Source organism: Elgaria multicarinata, chromosome 8 (genome assembly GCF_023053635.1).
Source record: "Elgaria multicarinata webbii isolate HBS135686 ecotype San Diego chromosome 8, rElgMul1.1.pri, whole genome shotgun sequence".
Classification (NCBI taxonomy): Eukaryota; Metazoa; Chordata; class Lepidosauria; order Squamata; family Anguidae; genus Elgaria; species Elgaria multicarinata.
In genome coordinates this window covers 47941513-47961499 of record NC_086178.1, presented here as the reverse complement: position 1 = coordinate 47961499, position 19987 = coordinate 47941513, and the positions used below count along the sequence as shown (strand labels likewise).

General features: G+C 43.0%; 1 protein-coding gene across 4 annotated transcripts in view; it reads right to left on the bottom strand.

Moving 5' to 3' along the window:
* The window catches only part of BOK (BCL2 family apoptosis regulator BOK), a 33441-nt gene extending 13965 nt beyond the window's left edge, over positions 1-19476 (bottom strand). The window contains exons 1-3 of one of the 4 annotated variants that reach the window (XM_063131522.1): positions 19307-19476; positions 17114-17475; positions 1533-1687 (exon numbers count right to left, since the gene is read on the bottom strand). In XM_063131522.1, the coding sequence (XP_062987592.1) occupies positions 1533-1687; positions 17114-17342 (384 nt within the window). In that variant the 5' untranslated portion in view covers positions 17343-17475; positions 19307-19476. The remainder of the gene's footprint in view (positions 1-1532; positions 1688-17113; positions 17476-19306) is intronic. The other 3 variants (XM_063131521.1, XM_063131519.1, XM_063131520.1) reach the window with 3 other exon arrangements.
* Between the last annotated feature and the right edge of the window lie 511 nt (positions 19477-19987).

The window sequence follows — 19987 nt, the reverse complement described above, 5'->3', positions numbered from 1 at the left end:
TACATGCACCTCCACCCCATAATAAGCTTCGGGCTAGCTGCATCATCCATTCACCACCAGGTCTCCTTCAAGATGCATCCTCCATGCCACATGCCTAAAGGGGGGATATTTCTCCCTCTCCCACTGCAGAAGAATAATTTGCAGTGGAATCCTGGGGAACACACAATTCAGACAAGCCCTAAGGTTGGCTAGCCACGATATTTTCACAAGACAGGAGGCATCTCAGGAATTTCATGTATTTTAAGAGGCAGAAATATGTGTATTTATCTGAAGGCATATACACACACGCACGCACGCGTCTATTTTGGAGAGCTACCATGCAGAAACCATCCACAATTTGCACGTCTTCTCTTCCCAGTGTTATCCTTCAAACATCACACTTTTGTGCAATGTGGTTGCGACATCTCTAAAAGCAAGGTCATGTCTCATAGAAAATGGAGAGAAGCCCCAACTCACAAAACTTGCTAAACAGTTAGAGGAATGAGCAAGGGGTGCAGAAGCAGCTGCTGACTGGGCTAAATTCTTTTGTTTAGTCAAAATCAGGTATTTTGCTTTTTTACTCAATAGTTTCCAAACTTTTTGTTTTGTTTTGACTGAAGAGCCTCAGTGACTTTTCAGCACAATCCTATGCATGTTAACTCAGGAGTAAGCCCCACTGTTTTTAATGGGGCTTAATCCTGGCTAAGTGTGCATAGGATTGCAGCCCCAATCTTTGTTCAGAAATAATACAGCATCTGCACACACACACCCAGCAAGAGCACATTTTACTCTCCCTTGCTTCTTACACAATGCAATGCTTCCCCGATAGGCGAGAACACAACATTAATCTTTCTGTTATTAAATAAGTACTGAAAGAGTTAACATATAGTAAACTTCAGGATCTTTAACCAGTCAAAGTTGGTCCAATGGGGAGGGGGAAGTATCACTGTATCTACTTTATAATTCAGAATTTATGCTTGTCAAATCAGTGTTTTATTTAAACCTTAAAAAGAAGTCTGCAGTGCAATTATGGAAAAAGAACGTAGCAATGGCAAATCAATATACCTAAGTTAAATTGGATACCCAAAAAGAGGCTCAAGTGATGACACCCCTACAAGCGAATTCCAAGTCTTAGGCTTTGTTGCTGCGTTACCCTCCATAGCAGAAGAAACAGACCCACTGAATGAAGCAATAACTTGGAAGTTAGGAGTGTGTTCAATCCAGGAGCCAAGAGAAGAAGACATCAGAAAAACCAAAATAGATTTCTGTGTAGCAAAGGCCATAATTGCTGGGAGTATGTAGCAATCCAAAACTTGAAATTAAAGAGATTCCCTTATTCAGAGAAAAGGGGAGAGGCTGAAGGATCTCCTCACCTGGTGAGGTGTAAGAAAAGAAAAATGCACATAGGCTTGTGTTAAATCATTAGTGCTGCATCCACTGCCAAACTGCTTACAGCCAGGATCCTTTGCCAAGTGGGCCCCACCTTACAGGCTAACCTAAAACATGCCTGTGCTTACACACACCTTGCTTTGTCTCATTTGTCCTTCCCTCACCCATAGTGTGGATTGTAGTACAGCACCTGAAGAAAAGATCTGAGTTGCCACTGCCAGAAAGGCGTCTGTCACCACGGTTTCTGAGTGCAGCGAGATGTTCAGTTGTCGCGCAACGTTCCGATAAAGGTTGGGCCTAATGTACTCTAGCTCATCACCTAAGAAAACAAACACAAGATGTTCGTATAAATAATTTGTATCCCACTTTTCAACTGAACACTCATACAAATTCCTAAGGACACAAAAAACAAAACCCACAACACAGTTGAATCAAACGGCACAACAGAATCTAACACAGTAGCTAAAAACACACCCATTATTTCATTAATAGGATAAATAGAAAAAGAGTCTTAAGCCAGTGCCTAAACTTCAGTAGAGACAGGCCTGCACCAGGGAAGGTTTTCCAAAGCGAGTGTGCCACTACTGGAAAGGCCCTGTCTCCTGTCATTAGCATCCCGCTTATTGATACTGGACCCAGAACAGGGTTTCAAATGTGGATCAGGCCCATAGCCAGCCTGAAAGTTCTGGAGGGGTGGCGCCCAAAAAGTATGGAGAGGGCAGTTCATCTGGTTTGCAGGCCTTTTAAAAACAAACTTGTAAACTGCTCCTTAATTATTCTGGCTTAGTTTCAGTATGGTGCAGTTGACTCAGGTATTTTAACACCTAAATTTAAACTTTCCTGTTTTTATTCTGTATTTTAATCCTATATCAATCTCTGCAGTCTGGTTTCATCCTGGTTGTGCTTTTTATATTGTATTTTGTATTTGGGTTTTTAGATTGTTGGATGTTTTATTATGTTCTTAATGGTTTTAATTTTTGTGAACCGCCCAGAGAGCTTCAGCTATTGGGTGGTATAAAAATGTAATAAATAAATAAAAATAAATAAAATAAATGTCATAAGAACATAAGAAGAACCATGCTGGAGCAGATCAAGGGTCCATCTAATCCAGCACTCTCTTCACACAGGCAGGGAGATGACCCAATCTAGTTCAGTTATAGTGTACAGCTGCAACTATCTCAGATCAGACAGAAGCTCACCAATGAGTGCTTTAATACCATTAGTACCAACATTAAAACAGCCCAATTAACTGTGGTTCTCACCCTTGCCATCAGTGTGATCCTAATTCCAGAGCCAATACAACACATGGACCTGCTCCCTGTTATGAAGTCATGTTCCACCCCAGTTCTTCCATCCATGCCAAGGGGGGGGGACCAATGCTGGAGCAGCATGCTTCTCCCCCCACCCCTAAAACTAGAGTTGCATTTTACGAAAAGCATGTTTTAATAAGAGTTTTAGTAAGAAATTAATTATTACTCCAAACATGCATCTTCCTCCACATGTCTGTCTTCAGGCAGGCAATTACTCTTTTTGTATTCTCTGGGTATGTACATTCATTCACACATCCATCTCCATAATGTGTGTGTTCCAAGCATATACCGCTGTATATTTGTCTTCTATTACCCACAGTTTGTAAGTAAATGATAAATCAACATACCAATAAACCTACAAAAAGCCCCAACAAACAGATCTTGACAGGTTCAAGTACTCCACCTAAACAAGGCTACTGACTAAATATAAACATGTGGTTATGAATGTACATAGAAAGCAACACATAATACATTGAAATGTAAGAGCTGTGTTACTCTGGCCTTTTCCTTGAGTGTGCATGATCTACTGCGGGTTGAAGAGTAGCTTCAGTTATTGGGCAGTATAGGAATGAAATGAAGAAATATATGAACAGAGACATGGCTGTTCAGCATTTTCTAAAAGATATAGATCAACCTTCCCCATTCTGGTGTCCTCCAGACGTGTTGGACTTCAACTCCCATCAGCCCCAGCTAGCATGGCCAATGATCAGGAAAATGCTGAAAGTTGTAGTCAAAAACATCTAGAGGGCACCAAGTTCCAGAAGGCTGGGCTAGGGTACAATACATAGATCACTGTTATGGATGGAATTGGGTAATTGGGGTGATTCCACCCCCCCAGTGTTGGTCAAATAGTAAATCACATTCACCTGTTTCTGTGATAGACAGCAAAAGACAATCAGATCCAGGATTCATCCTCCTCTCATTCTATTATTTAGAAAAATGATGAGGACAGTAACATAAAAGAAATGGGAGACATGCCCAAGGGCCCTCAAAAACTGGCATTGGAAAGGACTCTCAATGAGCCCGCTCCCTCAGTGAGCCTACCTTCGCCACCACTGTTGTCACCATCTGCTATGGCTCCTCCTCCTGTTTCTCATCACTGCTAGCACTAGCATGCTTGACAGGCAGAGAGCCAATGAGCAAGCAGGCAATGGCACCTACTGCTCCTTCTTCTCACCACCATGGTTGTCTGAGTGAAAGATGGTGAGGAGCAAGCTCAGGGAGTTCTTGATAGTGGACTCCTACTGGGGTGTGGACCCTCGGCAGGTGCCCAACCCTTGACACCAGCCCTGGATACATGAACATGATACTTTTTTACACTAGTTTGTTTTCTGCTGTGCAGGTTTAACGTTTTATTGCCTCCACTGGTTACTGAATTTCATTTATTTATTCCTCTTGTAAGCCACTCAGATTCTTTTCTGGATGAAGAATGGGATATTAAATGTTTAAAATTACAACTTTGGCTTCAGAATGTGTCCTCAGAATTATGCTCTTGTATTGCCTCAGAAAGGGTTAAGGTTTGGGGAGGGGCTTTATCCTCCCCCAGACAAGATGTGGATAACTCGAGTGTCTCATCACTTTTGTGGGATACACCCTTTTGCAACGCCTTGTCAAGCTTGCAATAAAGTTGAAAAAGCATTTCATGGGCTGGGAGGGACATGACAGAAGCCCAGGGCCTGCCTGAAGCTGTGAATTAATTAGGCAGACTAAATGTGTCACCAGCTGTTTCACACTAATATGGACATGAGGTGTTAAGATCTGGAACCCTCTTGACATTTCATGTTCTTTCCTGGCTTGGCTGACTTTCTCAAAGCTCAAGCTCAAGCCTGCCTTCGGCATCAAGTGTACTCAGTCAGCATTTTTCTTGATCTCCTGTCATTCCCAGAGAAGCATAGGAGAAAGGCAGCATCAAACAGCAAGAAGAGCCACGTCCAATGTCAACTTTCCTATTCACACATTTTGAAAAAATCAGCGGGAGCAGAAGAAGATGGAAAGTGGCCAGAGACATATGTCTTCGGGCATGTCTACACCAGTTGATATCCTGGGGATCGTCCCAGGATCATCCCTGTGCGTCCACATGATGCACAGGGGATCCTGGGAGCAGGGAGGGATGTTCTCTCCATTTCCCCAGGATATCGGCAGGCCCTTTTTTCCCAGCTTTTCCCATGGTCCCAGAATGATCCCGAAGACCGTGGGTGGTGTGGACGCCCATCCCGGCTTCTTCCCTCTTCCCCACGAGTAGCGGGGGTCATCAGAGGGAAGGAGCCAGGACAAGAAGAGTCCAGGGCCATCCGGGGGTGGGATGGGGAGCAGGGTCAGGGCTTTTTTTAACCTTAATTTTTGCTGGAGTGAGCCACAATGGGTGCGATGCCCATGTGGATTGAGGGAGAGGATCTCGTGATCAGCATATTGCGAGATCCTCCCTGCTCCCTCCCATAGTGTAGACATGCCCTTTGTTGCAATGAGGGAACAGTCAGAGGCAAGGCTCAAGATGTGCGAACTCCCAGAAGCGTTACAAGAATTATGAGAAGGGGTGTAGCTCACTGTTTACAGGCTTTACATGCACAAAGCCTCTGGATCAACCCTTGAGAACTCCAGTAGGGCTTGAGAAGACTCCAGACTGAAACCTTGCAGAGCAACTGTCAATGTAGACTAACAAGCCAATGCCCTCCAGATGTTTTGGACAACAGCAGCCACAACCAACAGCCAATGATCAGGGATTATGGGAGCTGTAGTCCAAAACATCTGGAGGGCACAGGTTGCCTATCCGTGGTGTAGACAGTACTGAGCAAGAGGAACCAATGGTCTGAGTTGGAATAAAGCAATCTCCTACTTTCCATATCTAATTGTTAGCATGTTACAAAGACTAGTGGCTACAGCCACCCTGATCCCTATGCTAAATGTGCTTTCAAAGTGCAAGTAAGGAAATAAAATCATGATGAAAGTGTCCCAAGTGAGTGTGCTTATGCTTGTGGCCTAGGCTTCTACTATTGGGTATAGTTCTAGGATTGTTTTGCAGGATTAGTTCATTGAGTAAAGTCAAAGAATGTGCATTTTATCCTCCTTTACTGTATTGTTGTCTGTGCGTCTTCCCTCAAGGTAGCACTAGTGTTACATGGTTTTACATCTCCACTTGCCACAATGTATTTATATCAGGGTGGGAAGCAGAGCACCATGCTTCTTCTAGGCAGCATATTCATTTCTGTTGTGGGTGCTCTATGGAGCATGGCTCTGCACATGTCATGAAGGGCATATATTGCAGCCTTCCCCAATTGGAGGAGACTGATAAGCAACACAATTCCTTCTTTGTTGCACAGCCATCACTCTACACAACTCCAGCAGAGGAGCACACAACTGAGCACTTTTTAAACAAAAAGCTGGCAAACACTGGCCAACAATGCTTTGTCACCTTGGAAGCTTTCAATTTGGAACATTTTTGTTTGAACTTTGCCATGCATCCAACCAGATTAATAAAGCACTCTCTGCCCCTGCCAGCCATTATACACAAGATGGTTCTCGTACACATGGTCATAGATACCACACACTGTCATTGAAAAAGGACTTGCAAGGGCACTGCACAAAGATTATAAACACATTTGGGAGTAGTTTAATTAATGATGCAGATAGGACTCATCTGTATTATCCTCAGTCTTTAAGGAACAATGATTATTACATATTTTGGCCTCTTCTTTGCTGCAAGATAAAGCCATGAAACATGGATAGCCAGTGTGATCTGTGCCCAATGACCATGTTGGCTGGGGGTGCTGGTAGTTGCAGTCCAACACATCTGAAGAATGTTAGGCTTGGTATGTATTTACAAAAGGCCCTGACTTTTGTAAATATGTAATGTCTTTCTCCCACTGAATACTCTCCCAGTTGGGACCTTGATTTCTTTTTGGTACTAAATCAAAACATTCCTTTTTTGCCCAGGCTTTTTAAATGTTAAATGTTTTATTATTAATTGGTTCCTTTGTTTGATGGTGGAATAATTTGTATGCTTATTTTATTGTTAATATATTTTATTTTTTAAAATTAATTGGTTTTTATGTTTGATGGTGGAATAATTAGCATGCTTCTTATTTTATTGTTAACATATTGTATTTGTCTTTTCATATTATGTACACCACTCCAGGGCTCATTGTGGATGAAGGGTAATTTATCAATTTTAATAAATAACAGCACTGAACAAATGGAACTTGAAAGCCTACAGTTTATTCATCCCCTCTAGCTGGTTAAGGATTGCAAAAAGCAATTAAGCACTTGCCAGTTACGTAATCTTCTGGCAGCCTCAGCTAAGCCAATACTGAAGCAGATGAAACACCAGAAGGTTTTGGAGAAACCTGCAAGGAAAACATTTGACCCTCGGAAGGGCTGAATTGTTCCATGTGATCTGATAAAAAACAAAAGGAAGTGTGGTGCATACATGCACAGGCCTGATAAGAGGGGACGTTATTTGCGAGGGAGGAGCTCTTTACACAAGGAACGTGGGATTCCTTTTGAGAAAAAGAAAAGAGGAAGTCAAGGACAGCTGCTTCCTAATCGAAAAACACATCTGGTGTAAAGAAAGGATGGGGCATAGTGTAAACTCATAAGGATGAGATATTTGCTCTGCATCCCCTCCAACCACTAGATAATACTACGCAATTTGGCTTCAATTCTTTCGTTCTTTTTTGCGAAGCGCACCACCTAAAATTAATCTCTGGCTTTGCTAATATGAAAACTATGTTTGTTTTACTTCTGCTCTCTGCAGTGCCTACTCAGGACCCTGTGACCAGCTTTGGACGACATGCCACAGCTTGTTGGGGGTTATTTAATGCATAAGTTGCAGCACATACAGCTACCAAACTGCATATCCAAACCACCCTTAGGGGTCATTGTGTTGCATGAATCTGGTGAGTGTCAGTTATGTGAGGGTTAAGCATCCTCGCATAACCCTAAAACAGATCATGGGTTATGTGAGGGTTATTTAGCCCTTGCGTAACACATGCTAACTGGGTTCGCGTAACATGATAACCACAAATGGGAGCTGCAAGTGCTGTAGCCTCACTGTGGGTCAACTAACCCATGATGGTCTGTTGTGTCATTTGAACAGCAACTACGTGTCTCACCCAAGGCAAGGGACAGATCGGAGTTACAACTGGCCTGGCCTTTGTTTTCAGAAATGGGGTTCAGCCATTGCTTCTTTGTCCCAGAATACTAGGTGTAATCCGGTACCGGCAACATCTACCAGTAAACAATGCATTCTGTCTGCAATCTGCTCCTCCTTGGGCCTGAGTCTTTATCACAGACTTCATGGCCAAAACATCTGGCCTAATTTTTGTAGTATGTTCTCCCCAGCACTTCTCCCACTGTCTGCCCCATGTGTCGCACCATCTAACTTCAAGTCAGTCCTCTTCCAGGTTCATTGGCTGCCAGTCCAAGTCCGGGCCCGATTCAAAGTGCCGGTATTAACATTTAAAGCCTTAAACGGCTTGGGGCCAGGCTATCTGAAGGAACGCCTCCCCCCATATGTACCTGCCTGGACCCTAAGGTCCTCAGGGGTCCTTCTCCGTGAGCCCCTGCCAAAGGAAGTGAGGCAGGTGGCTACCAGGAGGAGGGCCTTCTCTGCTGTGGCACCCTGGCTGTGGAATGAGCTCCCTAAGGAGGTTTGCTTGGCACCTACATTATATGCTTTTAGACGCCAGGTGAAGACCTTTTTATTCTCCCAGGATTTTAACAGTCTATACATTAATTTTAACCTTGCTGTTTTAAATTTGTATTTTAAATTTTTATTTCTGCACTGCTGCTGATTTTATCCTGGTTGTGCTTTTATATTGTATTTTATATTATGGTTTTATACTGTTGTTTTATACTTTGAATGGTCTTAATTTTTGTGAACCGCCCAGAGAGCTTCGGCGGTTCACCACTATATTGGGTGGTATAGAAATGCAATGAATAAATAAATAACTTGATGAAGAGTTCTGGAGAGCTTGAAAGATTGCTCAATCTTTTATGGCATTTTGGTTGCTCCTAATAAAAGTATCAGCCAACTGTGGATTATGCTCTGCATAAACATCATAATTTTGTTACTCTGCTTGGAGTAAAAGTGCCTACAGTTCTTATTCCTAAACAGGCATGATGAAACTGAGAGTGATGAAACAAAATAGGAGACGGCTTGGGTGCAGATGGAGACGAACTGCTGGTAGATGCAATCAAATACTGGTAAGTGCCTATGGTAAGCTGTATTCAGGGGCAGTGAGGGCAGCAAAATAAAAAATAAAAAATACTTTGCTTCCACTGTCAAACCATCAATCTGCCTCCCAGTGGAGCTTTTCAGAGTTGTCCGGGGGCTTTTCTATGCTGGCCCCAAGGATGTGGTAGAACCATCTGAGGCCCGCTGTAACATATTTACTAGGTACTTCCAGAATAAATTCTTTGGCATCTGCCAGGACTTAGACTTCAGTATTATAGCCATTGAATCAAGTGAGGCATCCAAAGCACAGCTTTTCCCGACACGAACCTACCCATACACTACACTCAACATCCAAGGTCCTCCTCCGGGTGACTACTCCAAGGGAAGCTCGGAGGCTGGCAACAAGGGAGAGGGCCTTCTCTGTGATGGCCCCCCAATTATGGAATGATCTTCCCAATGAGGCCAACATGGCGCCAACACTGTTATCTTTTCAGCGCCAGGTCAAGACTTTTCTTTGCTCCCAGGCATTTGGCCTGGCTGAGAGTTTAAAAATTGTTTTATATTTTTATGGTTTTCAATTTTGTATATTGATTTTTAATGTCCAGTTTTTTAATCTTTGTAAACCGCCCTGAGAGCTTCAGCTATGGGGTGGTATATAAATGCAATAAATAAATAAATAAATTATGCATAAAATTTAATCAAACTGATTTTTTGACCTATAGCTATCACTATCAGTTTCAGTCTCTGCTTCAATGGCAGTGCCCCCTAAAGGCAGAAATGCATGTTGCTCTTGCATTTGAGAGTTGTAGTCTGTTTGCAACCTAGCACTTGCTTGTCCTCAGTGCACAGAAATTGTAATAATCTCATACTGTACATAGTTTTTAGAAATTATTTGGAGAAGTAAATATATGAACACCTTATCTTAAACATTTTATTCATCATGCTAAAATAAAACATTCCATAATTTATTTTTCCTTAATTGTATAAGATAAGGCATCTATATCTGCTGTTTTAGAATAAGTCTACTAGAAAAAAACATTACTTATTTAAATTGTTTTAGCTGTTTACATTGTTTTAACTTTTCTATGTTAAAATTTATTTATTTATTTATTTATTACATTTCTATACTGCCCAATAGTCGGAGCTCTCTGGGCGGTTCACAAAAATTAAAAACATTCAAAGTATAAAACAACAGTATAAAACCATAATATAAAATACAATATAAAAGCTCAATGAGATAAAAACAGCAGCAATGCAAAATTACAAATTTAAAACACCAAGTTAAAATTTATTTATAGACTGTTAAAATGCTGGGAGAATAAAAAGGTCTTCACCTGGCGTCTAAAAGCATATAATGTAGGTGCCAAGTGAACCTCCTTAGGGAGCTCATTCCACAGCCAGGGTGCCACAGCAGAGAAGGCCCTCCTCCTGGTAACCACCTGCCTCACTTCCTTTGGCAGGGGCTCACGGAAAAAGACCCCTGAGGATGACCTTATGGTCCAGGCAGGTACATACGGGAGGAGGCGTTCCTTCAGATAACCTGGCCCCAAACCGTTTAGGGCTTTAAATGTTAATACCAGCACTTTGAATCGGGACCGGACCTGGACTGGCAGCCAATGAAGCTGGAAAAGGACTGGTGTAATGTGGTCTCGTAGGCCAGTCCGTTAGTAAGCGTGCTGCCCTGTTTTGTACCAGTTGAAGTTTCCGGACCGTTTTCAAAGGCAGCCCCACATATAATGCATTGCAGTAATCCAAACGAGAGGTTATCAGAGCATGGATAACTGTAGCTAGGCTATCTCTGTCCAGATAAGGGCACAGAAATTTTCAGACTGTTTTTATTATGTTGTATTTTGTACTTTTTATGAATTGTTGTAAACCACCCAGAAAGCTTTGGCTATGGGGCAGTATAGAAATGAAATTAACAATACGATAACCACACTTGAAAGACACTGTATAGTCCTGGTCACCATATCTCAAAAAGGATATGGCAGAGCTAGAAAAAGTGCAGAAAAGGGCAATCAAACTGATCAAGAGGCTAGAGCAACCTTTGAGGAAAAGTTATTTTTTTGGGGGGGGCTTTTTAGCTTAGAAGTGCAAAAAAAAAAATATGCATGATGAAGAGAAAGCAGATAGAGAAAAGGTTTTCTCCTTCTCTCATAGAACTCAGGGACATCCAATGAAGCTGAAGTACTTTTTCCACAGAGTTCATAGTTAAACTATGGAATCCGCTGCCACAAGATCTGATGATGGCCGCCATCTTACACACCATCTTACAAGGGGGTTGGAAAAATTCAAGGAGGACAAAATTATAAATGCTACATGGCTGTATAATACCTCCATGATCAGAGGCAACATGCTTTTAAATACCAGTTGCTGTGGAACAACAGCGGGAGAGAGCTGTTGCTCTCTTGTCTTGCTTGTGGGGATTCCCGAGAGGCATCTGGTTGGCCAGTTGAGAAACAAGATTTTGGACAAGAGAGGCTTTTGGTCTGTCCCAGCAGGACTTTTCTTATGCAAAAGGTATTGTGGATATTCTTAGCTTTTTCCTCACAAAAGAGCAGCCATGGGACACTTCTATAATAGGTATACCCTAGAGCCAGGAATAGACCTACCCCTAGCAATATTACACTTCTGTCAACGCTGTACCACTGGAATGTCTCCATGTAATTGCACTTCTGCTGACTGATAACAAAAACATTCAAAAATTAATACTAAGCCTTCTGAAGTAATCTTGGTGGAGTAAGTGCCAGGAATCATCCTTGACTCCAGGCATACAAGGTGTTCCCCAGCCATTCTTACCAGGGACGGAACAGGTTTGACTTGTTACACCAGTTGGCGGGGCTGCAAAAGCGTGGGCCTCCGTGCTTCTGACACATGATTGGGAAGCAGCAGGAACAGCAGTTTGGCTCTGGTAACCTTATAGGATTGTTTATGACAGTAAAAGAAAGAGTGGAATTGGGAGCAGGGAGAGAGCAGGAGGTGATGTTTCCCTCAAGGTTTCTGTTAATGTTTTAGTTTCAAGCAGCATTGCTTAGATGGAATGCCAAGTTTTTGTACTCATCAGCCAAGTCCTAATCATAACATAACAGCCAGGACAGTTGTCAAGGAGATACCTTCAGGATTCGCAGCCACATTTGCTAGCCCTTTGAAACCACTCACCACCCACATAATGCACGGAATGCAAGTTCCACACCTGGCCTCACTCCTGGGCAGAAATAATGTGGAGAGGGGGAGAAAAATATAGGAGGAACTACAGAGAGAAAACCGAAAGTAGAAAAAGGAGATGAAGAAGATAACAGCTAGGGACAAGAGAACCAGGAAGAATCGGCCCGAAGAAAAAGGAACACAACCCCCACTGGAGAAGATAAGAAACAATTCAGGAAAGAACTAGAAACTGCTAGCAGCACAGGGTGCTACCCACCATACCCCATGGTCTTGGGCCCTCAGTTCTAGAACTATCAGCCTGGAGAGAAGGTTTTGAAAGCAAACCAAAAATTAAAGCCAGTTGTACAAAGATGCAGAAGCATACATTAAACAGGACAACTATTCAAATTAGTGTTTCCCCAATGGTATCATGATCATAGGAAATTATATGCATAACTCCTTGTAAAAGCTGCCAAACAAAACGGCATACTCCAAAAACCTCAATTTAGGCAAAGTAGTTCATCCTGTAACCTCCTCTTCCTCCTCCACCCCCCCCTCTCTCAGATAATGATATTCTCTCGAAGATGGATATGTCACTGGATATGAGAGATCTAGATCAAGGCCATGATGGACCCTGGTGCTAACAAGCTGTAGTGGATCCTCTACTCTGCCCCAATACTGAATTCATACATGACATTTATGCAGGCACACAAGGTCAAAGAAAGCTATTTTATGTTCAGTAATGCAAAAACATTTTTACTATATATTTCAGTGGAAACCACCTTCCATGGGAAACAAAAGGTAATACTAGCGCTAGGGAGAGAACTCAAATACAAGCGTAAGCTTCCTCTTTTACAACATACAGTACAGACACACAAAAAACACATATAAAATCTCTGTCTCGCACACACACACACAAACTCAAGAGACACTGACTCATTTAGACTAATAGCTAAACACCACACACAGACATACACATACACACACACACACACACACACACACAGAGAGCAGCGTTGGTAAGGGCCTTTCCCGCCTGAGGAAGTACCAGCTAATTCCTCCCATTCCTCACTAGATGACCTTGGGCCAATCACTACCTCTCAGCCTAACCTACCTCACAGGATTGTTTTGAGAATAAAAATGGGGAGATATTTAGCTCTTGGAGAAAAGGCAAAACATAAATGTAATAAAATAAAGGAAGAACGAAGCTATACTGAAAAATGTAATTGTCTTACATTGTTCCTGTTCAGATGACACACTAAGCCATGGCGGTCAAGCATTTTGGGCTAACCCGGTACTGTGGCTTAGTATGTCATCTGAACATGGTCATTATGGCTTAGTGGGTCATGTAAAACCATTCCTAACCATGGTGGCTACATAACCATGGTTTAAACACACTCACTAACCATTTGCTGCAAAAGGGTTAGCGGCCTAACCATGGCTGAACAGACCCACTGTGTTCATAATAAGGCTTCCTAGCATGTTAAATGGCTAACTATGCACTGCATGCTGCCTTACTATGTGCACATGTTTTACATCTCAGCAGGATCAACACCAAAAATTTAAACATGCAGAGGCAAAACAGTGCCATCCATAAGCACATAGTATGCTGCTGTTTATTGCTCACTCAGTTTTTCTGCCGCCCCCAGACTGTGGAATGGCCTGCCGGAGGAGATTCGTCGGCTTCATACTCCCTCTAAGTTTAAGACAGCCATGAAGACTAGTCTTTTACGGCAAGCCTACCCAGACAAATTTTAAACCTAAGAATTTTAAAATGTCGTGATTGTTATTTTAATATTGTATTGGTTTTATATGCTCTCTTAACCAGTTTTCTGTATTATATTGTATTTAATGTTGTTCCCTGTCTTGATCCAGAGGGAGAGGTGGGTAAGAAATAAATATATTATATTATTAATTATTATTATTAATTATTATTCTGTAAGCATAAATACCAGGACAAATTCTTACCATTGTACAAAACCCCAATTGGCCAGTAAACATTAGGTGCTGCCAGACAGGAAAGCTCCCAGCACTAATAGCCTTTCAAGGAATTGTGCAGATTCACAGCCTGTTTTTCAACACATTTTTCTACTAAGGAAAAAGACATTGGAAGCAATGGGGGGGGGAGGAACAGAGGGGCTACAAGCTGAAGAGAACAACTGGGGCGGGAGGAAACACCAATAAAATTCTGAGAATGACACAGGGTCATTCCACAGTAAAAGTCTTGTCTGGAAGCACCCTAAAGTGCCTCTTCAGGTATTGACTACTTCAGCCTTTCCCAGCCTGGTGATCTCCAGGCGTTTTGGGCTTCTACTCCCATCTGTCCCAGCCAGCATAACCAATGGTGAGGAATTCTGGGAACTGTAGTCCAAAACATCTGGAGGGCACCAGGCTGGGGAAGCCTGGGGTGGCAGCTGTCAACAATAACAGCAAAGCCCAAATATGAGAGAGAGAAGGTTGTTCAGACGATCAAGCAGGGGAAACAAGGGCAGCGTCAGCTGTTTTGCCCACGCATGCTGGTGTGCAACCAGAACTACCCGAAATACCCACACTGTAGGTTGCCGTGTGGTCAGAGTGCGGCATGGGCATTGTACATTTATGCCCACTCTACAACCCCTACAACAAGCCCACCCCTACCATGGTTAATTTTTGTGAAGTGCCTAGAAGGCTTCAGCTATTGGGTGGTATAGAAATGTAATAAAGAATTCTTTTTTAAAAAAATACACCCATGCTGCGTGCCGGGTTCAGGAGAAGCAGCAGGGGTAATTAGGGTAATCCCATTTGTGCGACTGGCACACACAGGAGAGGGGGATACAACTGACACTGATTTGTTTCTCCCACTTTATGGCCTGAATTTTGGACACTGAGTGGTGAGTATGGGGAGGCTGCTATGCTAAAAGAATGATTTCACAAACAGAAAGCAAACAACAGCAGATAGCTTGGGACATTTGGGAAGTGGGGTGCAGCTATTCTGCCTGCCTTAAATTTTATTTATTTTGCATTAATTACATTTCTGCGACAAATGCATAACAATGAACAGGAAAGTCCTTACTTCAGCATTCCTCACGTTCACCACCAGTCATAGTTAAGGCTAACTAAAACTCAAAATTTACCAGTTGCAAAAGCAGATGCAAAACTAATCTATGATGGGCAGGTGTGAGAAATCTGGCTGTCCCCCTCCCCATTTCTACGACACAGCCCTGACCAAAGGACATGCCCAGAAAAGTCTGAGACACCGTAGCCACCCAAATCTGCACTATTACACATCCACGGCTAAACTCATCCTCTTATCTCCCCCTGCTCACCCCATATAACAATGTACAACAAAGTGTCTTGCAGCCATTCCTACCTCGCAGGGCTGGAAGTGCACATACATGCTAGGCAAATATCAGTGAGCTTCCCATCCTGAAAGAGCTTTGTTTTACATGCATTTAGGCTGGATGCACAGATGGTTTTTACAGAAGGGTACAGCAATGGTATGCTAGGGACAACATTCCCTCTGGTGTACACATTCATTTCTTTTTGTCCTGCTACTGTCCCTGAGCAAAGAGGTTTTGCAGGTTTTTAAACACAATTAACTACAAATGTGTCTGATCCGGATGACAGCAGAATGAGCGTATAATCATACCATCTTCACTACTCTCAAGAAAATACTGTCTTGTCTCCAGCCACTGAAGTAAGTTACTTAGTAAGTCTGGAGTAACTTACTGAGGCTGTATACAGTTGTGCATGGAAACAAAAGTCGGTGCAGCACTGCAACATTTTTTTTGCTGCAGGTTAGGCTCTGCTTCCTCCTGCCTTTGCTCCTCACAGACTTAGTTCCAAATAGACACACATACGTAGTTCCAAATGAAATGTTGACTGTCACTCCCATATCACTTCCCTCACTCCCATGCTTCAAGAGGGTTGTCCATTTTGTACTTCAAAGTACTTACATAGTTATTTGATCAAGCATTTGTTGATGCATCATCATCATTATCATTGTCATTATATTTTAATTATTATTTTATCATCACCATTATTTTATCATTAATCATTTAAATATGCTCCAAGAAGAGGTGGAGATGGCTACATGATTATTATTATTATTTATTTATATAGCACCATCAATGTACATGGTGCTGATTAGCACATCTGATCTGCTTTGTGCACAGCCCTGATCTTTATAGTTAACAAATAACTTGGCCAACCAACACTGCAAACTGGATAAACAAGTTGCCCATGTACTCTGTCTGCAAGAAAATGGTACTTCCGCAGTACCACGAGAAGATGATACTGTTGAAGTGCACTTACTGCTGCCTAAAATGCATTAAGTGCATTTCTACAGTGGGCTCATCATAAAAAATACAGTATGGCTGTACAGTGCTCTCTTCTCAAGTACACATGGATAACTGGGAAGTCTAGAAGTCTGGGCTGAGCATACTACGCTCTTGTTATTCTTAGCCACATAAGACTGCACCACTGTGTGAACAGAATGCTGCACTAGATGGTCTGATCCAGCATGGCTCTACTTATGCTCACCAGATGACCAATTTTAGAGAAATATGAACAGGCACCATTCACTTGAAACTAAAAGGGGACTTCCTGACCTCTAATTGAGCCCCACAGTACAAAACATTTCCCCCTAATCCAGTAAGGAATTCTAAGAATCCAAGTTCATATTCTCACAGAGACAGTAGCAAAGCAATCCTGGGGTGGGGTGGGGGGAGTATAAAGTGCTTCCAAAAGCCCTGTTGATTTGCACTAGCAAATGTGGGTGTGGCAGGGAGAGGAGACCTTTTTTTTAATGTTTCCTCTAGTAATGGGAAGGGGGAATTTCATTATGCAGATCACAGCCAAGGGCCCTGATCCTGAGGGCCTGCAGAGTTTTGGATGGGCTTTGAACACACAGGATCCAAAACTGACTGTGCACCCACCCACCCCGAAGATTCTGTTTTGGGGCCTTATGCTAGCTATCACCTGCAGGAACAACAATACCTTTCCATGGGCAAAATTGGGCTACTGGGGGTACACAGAGTCCCCTGCCAGTAAGTGAGCACCCTGACACACACATCTTACCCCCTCTCCCAGCCAGTGGACCTAGGGATTAAGATTGCTCTGTGACAGCTGCTGCACTTACCTAATCTTAGAAGGATGTTGGACACTTCTGCTAATTTGCCCCCAGGAACAGGTGCACTGTGCTCAGGTTTGTTCCAGCCAATTCCGGCCCGAATCAGCCTGGAGTGGATGTAGTCTCTACAGAGCACCTTGGCCTGGGATACAAGCTCCTTGTCAGTGGGAGTCCGATCAAACACTTCCATCACCTCTGCAGCAAAGACGGAAGACCGGCGCAGTACTTCCATCTTCATCGCCTAGTCCCACGCACACAGGGTGGAGCCGTCATGAGGAATTCCCTAGTGGGAGGCCTTGAGAGGAAATCTTCAGCCGGACAGCATTTCACTGCAATTGTGATTCACTTGCACAAATGGTCTTTTGAGCTACCTAGTCGATAAAGAACAATCAAGAAATCTATGACTAAAAGAAGAACAATAGCTTGAAATAGCTTGGAACTCATTACACAACATGAACTGGATAACATTTTTCACCATTGGATCATTCAGTGCAGAATCCATAACAGAATGAAATATGTTAAAATTATTGATGTGTGATGTATTTGTTTCTTAAAATTTTCTCAAATATTTAAAAAAGAAAATTGAAATTTTCTCAAATGAAGTATTTAAAAAACAAAATCAACTGCAGCAGTTGATGCAGTTGATTAGCAATTAACACTATTTTATGCCAGAAATTGATTTACAGCACAATCCAATGCATTTTTATTCAAAGTAAGTCTCTCTGTGTTCAATGAGACTTACTCCCAAATAAGTGTGCATGACTGCAGCTTTACTGGCTCTTGCAAAATAGAAGAAGACAAACACCCCAGAACACAAATCATCCCCTGCAGATTTCAAGACCCCTGTAAGAATAATGGGGATGCAGACATGTAACATTTTACAAGTCTAATTCAATTTCTCCCCAGATCCCTTAGCCCTTTCAAGAATCAGCTGTATTGACATAAAGTTTTACAAGACCAGACCACTAGAATCTGGAAGTAATATTGGAGCCAGACACTCCCATCTTGTTTTGTGCAAAACAGAAAAAAGTCAGCACAGATGAAATCAAATCCCAGTGGCACTAGCATGAGAAAAATGTGCACACTCGATTCCATTACCCACTTAACCAAAACATGGCTGTCTGAGAGAGAAGGATCACAGCATGTCTGCATAACTTCTTCACAAAAACAGAAACAGCCACACCAAAGGACATCCTTGGAGTGATGGTGCTGGCAGGGACCCCAAAGGCTGTTTGCTTGGTGCAATACAGACACTGAATCTTTTATCTTTATCTAAAGGAAGAAGACGTTATTGCTCACATTTATAGCATCTGTGAGACAATGTAATTTTAAGAAACTGAGTCCTGTAGGATTGCAAGTTACACCTACAGTCATCTCTATAGTCTCCCAGCACTGAGCCATGATTTAGCAAACCCCCTCCAAGCAGTCCTAACAGAAAAACCCGCATAATAACAGATCGAAGATCTTGGTTTAACACAGAAAAGAGCAAAAACGCTCAAGTTTAATCCCTAGCATCTCCAATTGAAATATGCAGAAGAGCCCTGTTTTAGACCGTGGACAGCCACTAGAGATAACTGGACCAAGATGGACCAACAGCCTGACTTGACAGCAACCTTAAATCCTGACACCAGGGTCCGAGGAACCACAGAGGTTTCGCACAGGACAACGGAACAAATTGGAATTACCCCAAATGTTTCTGGCAGCAAACTATGTCACATGTTACAAAGCATCGAACCTGTAAAATCTTATTTTTCCAGCCAAGCAGATACTGAGAAAATTCCTTTTCAGTCCCCAACAGAACAACCTCGAGCATACAAAAAACGACCTTAGCCAAGCCTACATACACACGAGTCCTTAAAATGAGGGTCATAAATAGTATAATTGGGGCATCAAATAACCGCTTGTAATTTCAGCAAAAACCGCGGGTGACCAACAAAATAACTTTTTCCTTGAGGCGTAAGGCGTTTCCAGACAGAGGGATCCTAGCGCTACCCATCCCACCGGTTACACGTGGAAGACAACATTGCCTGGAACACCCATAAAACTCCGCAAACGAGGCAGGGCAATGGCACGATCGAAGGGAAGCCCCCAAACACATGGAGTTAGGAGGAGCCTAACGAGGCACCCACATCAGCCTATTCAAAATATGGCGGGGGCGGACGAGCGGCCAATCCAAACCGTACAGGTTTCCCCGCTCTTTACCTTCCCGTGGCATTTCCACCCCGCAATGATCTGCAGATGGCTTCTCACGCCCTAAGCCCCGCTTGCCCCTTGCCCAGGGCCCCGGATGCACAGAGACCACCAAGGCTCTTCGCTTTGGAAGTTACGCTCAAGCGCGCCCCAGCCACAGCCCCGCTCTTCTCTGCCGTCCGCTCTTGTTCTGCTCCCTTTCAGAAAGAGGAACGCGGCTTGCTGTAGCCTTGTAAGGAAAATGAATTATCGACGAGGAGGAGTTAAATCTCGTCCGAAAGACTCTTCCCGCCCCTTTCCCTGCACTCTTAAGGAGGCGCCGCGCGAGCTGAGCTGCTCGGACTGAAAACGTGCTGTTTTTTGGAGCTTGTGGATGGAAGCGCCGGCGGGCCACTCCCTGGAAGTATCCTAAGTCCACAGCCCTGGGGTGGTGGTTGTTTTTAAAGTGGTCGCTTCAAAGAAGAACTCTTTATAGAGCAGCAAAAACTGCCTCCACCGTTCTCAGCGTTATAGGGTTGTGATCTGATAAACAACAATGGCAATAGCAGTAACAGCAGTACACATTCCAAGAAGGCCAATAATGAACTATCAAGTGGAGATGACATTTTGTCATTGTTGGCTTCTACTCCATGTGGAACAATGAGATAGGCACAAGAACCTCCTTATCATTAAATGCCACACAGAATTTGATGG